At 38.0% G+C, this 4594-nt stretch overlaps 2 protein-coding genes across 3 annotated transcripts in view; one reads left to right on the top strand and one right to left on the bottom strand.

Annotated features, from left to right (window-relative positions):
- Positions 1-711, top strand: part of LOC106806310 (centrosome and spindle pole associated protein 1-like) — a gene marked incomplete in the record, with an annotated part of 31697 nt that extends 30986 nt beyond the window's left edge. Inside the window, 1 exon segment of the mRNA XM_014808198.1 lies at positions 372-711. Within this exon segment, the coding sequence (XP_014663684.1) occupies positions 372-495 (124 nt within the window).
- A 2512-nt stretch (positions 712-3223) lies between these two features.
- LOC106806319 (prolactin regulatory element-binding protein-like) overlaps positions 3224-4594 on the bottom strand; it is an 11380-nt gene continuing 10009 nt past the window's right edge. For both annotated transcript variants that reach the window (XM_014808213.1, XM_014808214.1), the window contains one exon: positions 3224-4281. In XM_014808213.1, coding sequence (XP_014663699.1) covers positions 4196-4281 — 86 coding nt within the window. In that variant the 3' untranslated portion in view covers positions 3224-4195. The remainder of the gene's footprint in view (positions 4282-4594) is intronic.

Genomic DNA, 4594 nt, shown 5'->3' with positions numbered 1-4594 from the left:
GAAACTTTTTATGCAGCGTATTTTTAACCTAAATTAACTGAAAATAACCCTAGAACCTAGAGTAAACGATCCCTTTAACAAATTACAATCAACACTAATAGTCCCTATAATCCATTTGCGGCATAAGGGTGGCGCACGTGCCCCAAGTTTCTGTAGAAAAGTTGAGTAGAAATCTAATAAATGTAAACTATTGTAAAAATAAATGTAATGCGTCATGTCGATTGGGATTTGCAGGCCTACCTTGCCATTACTCAATAGCATTACAAAATATTGCCCCCTCTCAAGCAATTAGCTACGGCTACGGCCCTGGTACGTGATGTGAGCTGGCCAGTTTTGAGCTGTTATACTGCACATTGCTTCATATCTTCCAGGCCTGATTCCAGCCAGTCGTTCATTTATGACGAGACACTGCGTGGGTCTGGGAACGTGGAGTCGAACAGAGAGACGGCGTCAGATGTGGGCGGTAGTCGTCAGCACAGATCACAGCATGCGTGATGGGATGCAGCTCACACCCTCTGTAACAGAGACACAGCTAATTGTGAGAGCATGAACAGTAGTGTCACAGCATGGGTGACAGCATGGGTGCTATCATAGCCTGGGTTGACAGGATGAATATTTTCACAATCTAAGTGACAGTAGCTATACTGTACTGTAATGCAATGTACTATAATGCACTGTACTGTACTGTACTATACTGTACTGTACTGTACTGTACTATACTGTACTGTACTGTACTAAACTATATACTAGAGTAAACTAGACTAGAATGTATATACTATACTATGCTATGGTATGCTGTGCTATATATGCTATGCTATACAGTATACAATACAGGAGGGTATAATGACAAATACACTATGTGTCATTATACACTTCTGATACTATATGTATATGTATAATTATATACCCATGACGTTGATATACCCATTATACATGTTATATACATATCAAGAGTACATAATAGAGATAGAGCACATCTATATCTATATCTATATCTATATCTATCTATGATAGAGCACATCTCTATTATGTACTCTTGATACATAGAACATATATACATGACGTTGGGCATAATAACATACATGCTCTTTTGCAACCTACATCACAGTGTCATGAATCCAGAATGCCAAATCTGGAGTGCTTTACCATAAATTTACAAACGTGTTAGCATTTATTCCATATATGCATCTTTCTTTTGGAGTCCCGATGCCTTATATCTGGAAATGATCTCTAATTGTATCCCCCGCGACGAAGTCGGCGGGGATACTATGGTTTCATGTCTGTCCAGCCGCCGCCGCCGCAGCAGACACTTTCTCTTCCGCTCTATAACTCGACCCCTAATTGACCTAGCGCGACCAAACTTGGTATACTTACACATCTTGGGGAGAATGTGTGTCGCGTACCAAAACCACGTCACTGCGGCTTTTATTTGACCTTGACCTTGACCTTGATTATATTTCCCTTCCGCTCTATAACTCGGCCCCTAATTGACCTAGCGCTACCAAACTTGGTATACTTACACATCTTGGGGAGAATGTGTGTCGCGTACCAAAACCACGTCACTGCGGCTTTTATTTGACCTTGACCTTGACCTTGATTATATTTCCCTTCCGCTCTATAACTTGCCCCTAATTGACATAGTGCGACCAAACTTGGTATACTTACACATCTTGGGGAGAAGGTGTGTCGCGTACCAAAACCAGGTCACTGCAAACTTTATTTGACATTGACCTTGACCATCATCATATTTCCCTTCCGCTCTATAACTCGGCCCCTAATTAACCTAGCACGAGCAAACTTCGTGTACTGACACATCTTGGGGAGAAGGTGTGTCGCGTACCAAAACCTCTAAGCAACCAATTTTAACATACTTGCAGATCTCAGGCAGATGAGTTGTGTAACAAACCTTTGTCTTTGTGACTTATTTAACTTTACCTACCTTCTACGTCTTTACACAGATATTTCATTCATACTAGATCACGGGGGATACATGTAGTTGTATTGGCGACAACTGCCCTTTCTAGTTCTAAATTCAGCATCGGTTTTGTACAGAGTTATTCTGTGCCTTATTAACATTATTTCTATGCACAATGTGTCATGTCAAATTTTCCTTTCAGTTGTACTGTATTCTATGCTAGCCAACGAGGAATACTGTGATTCTTTATGATGTTTATATTATAATTCGTGGGTAGCTACTTACTGTAGTACCATTTAGGGTTAAACTTATGATTAACATTTTATTCATATATTTGGTAACAATTGCTATATTCTGGTGCACATATTTGGATGTTATATAGTCATTACTAATTTTATTGTAAGTAATAAGGCGTTCTACCACTGGTCTGTAAATCTGTTTAGAGTTAGAAAGCAAATAGATGTAGGTACAGACAACTTGGATACGATTTGTGCATCACTAAAAATCTCTAAATTGTGTGCATGTATTATCTGCAAAAATTTCACCGTGATATTGTGAAATGTCGTTTTTATCGTGTGTTGGTACGCGATGCTTTGTTAGACTTGTGTTGGCTTCTACTATTAGTGGGTGTCACCGATTTATGGCAACTATTCACATGTGGAATATATGATCTATGCATCCATGTACTTCAGTCAAATGCTGACCAATGATAAATGTGTTCTTCCGATCCGTCCATTTCACTTCTGTATGATAGTTTATATTAAGTTTATGCAATATAAATATGTTACGAAATATATTGGAATAATACCTTTTATGTTTTATATTCCAAATGATACAAGTTTCATCGTGAAATTGCACGCATATAACCGAATTTACAGTAGGCATTTACTGAAGAGTTGATAAATATTGGATTGCTATATTCACGCATATGTATGAGGCACAACTATATATATATATATATATAGATATAGTTAGATGGGTGGATGGATGGATGGATGGATAAATATATAGACAGAGAAAAAAAAGACGGACATACAGGCACACAGATATAGATGGTTGGGCGAGTGGTTGGATGGATGGACAGCTGGTGAGAGGTAGATGGGGAGGAAAAGAGAGGGGGATGAGATGTGGGGTTCAGGCTAGTATCATGCTAGTTTCTGCTACCGTCTGCACTGTCAATGTGACAGTGTATGATAGCTAGTTCCATGATTTTTATCACCTGGCTTTAAATAAAACAAGCTCCAACCTTCATCCCTAGACAATTCAACTTGATTGCGCAATGACGTCAGAGAAGACGCGTAGGCATGATTTCACCATAAATAAATACTTTTTCTTTTATTACTTTTTATAAATTATACAAACCAGGTATTTTAATTATAATTCTATAGCACTGTGTTTCCACCACTGGAACAAATAATTTGGTTCTTCGACACTTTGTACCGATACAGTTTATAATCACTTGGTATCCTCATAATATGATTTACGTCAGATTATGGGAGATCACACAATACTTGTGAATATTTCAAAAATAAGCAACAACAAATAAGTGTGTAAATAACAAAGTATCTGCCATTCCAACATATCATTCTATTATCCCTTTTCGGATCATGAAATGCCAGATCATAAAGTTTAGCTGTATCAGGTTTATACTATACTAGCCCATAAAACAGAAACTTGCAGAAAAACCAAGTTATGAAATATTCCACTGTACTACTGTTGCCCATGAAAGCCACATGTATGTAGATATCAAATGTGTTTGAATATTCACAGCATGTCTGCAAACACATTGCAAATTCGAAAATACGTGCACGCATATATACAGCTTTCTATGTATACATCAATTATTATGATAGCATAATATCCTTGCACCATCATCAAACATGAGCATCATCTCACTTTACTGGACCTTGTATTTCATTGTGCAATTAGTAGCAAATATTAAACTGTGGTAAGAGCTTGAAAGTTTAACTTTTACATGTTTATGCTTGCTCATTCAAGTACTACCAATTAGAAAACACGATTCCGGTACAAAATTAAACAAAATTTACTTTTGTTAATGTAGACATGATAGAACTTCACAGCTAAACCTCCACCATGATCGCTAAGGGGGAACTGCAGTGATCTTGGCACGGAATGATACCATCGATTGATTTTATTATGCTAAACAAAAACCCTTTCAAAAAATGATCTCAAGAGATTATACCCATTAATGGACCCTCGTGTAAATATATTCGCATTACCCGTCATCCCTGCTGCATACAGGGCAGGCTGTAACACAGCTTAGAGTCCAACAGTGTCCAATAACATGTACGCCATCAGGAGGGCTAGCACAAATCCTATTATCACCCACACGACGCTGATCATAGCTGCAACACAAAGCGAACCATAATGAATGAAAATCAGCAAGATGGCATAACGTATCACACGACATAAGAATATTAACTAAATTTGGGGGGTCTGGACGAGGTTTTATACACGACTTACATATTACGTCACTACAGCTGTCTGAAACAGACAGTTATGTTTACATATGACTCGCTTGGACGAAACAATAACTAGACCCAATAATAAATAGCAACCCATCTAACTCGTGTATCTCTACGACAGCACCTATTCCCGCTTAGTTTAACCAATCTAGAGTATCTCTACGACAGCACCTATTCCCGCTTAGTTTAACCA

This window comes from Priapulus caudatus, unplaced genomic scaffold (genome assembly GCF_000485595.1).
Source record: "Priapulus caudatus unplaced genomic scaffold, Priapulus_caudatus-5.0.1 Scaffold153, whole genome shotgun sequence".
NCBI lineage: Eukaryota > Metazoa > Priapulida > Priapulimorpha > Priapulimorphida > Priapulidae > Priapulus > Priapulus caudatus.
This window is presented reverse-complemented; position numbering and strand designations above follow the sequence as displayed.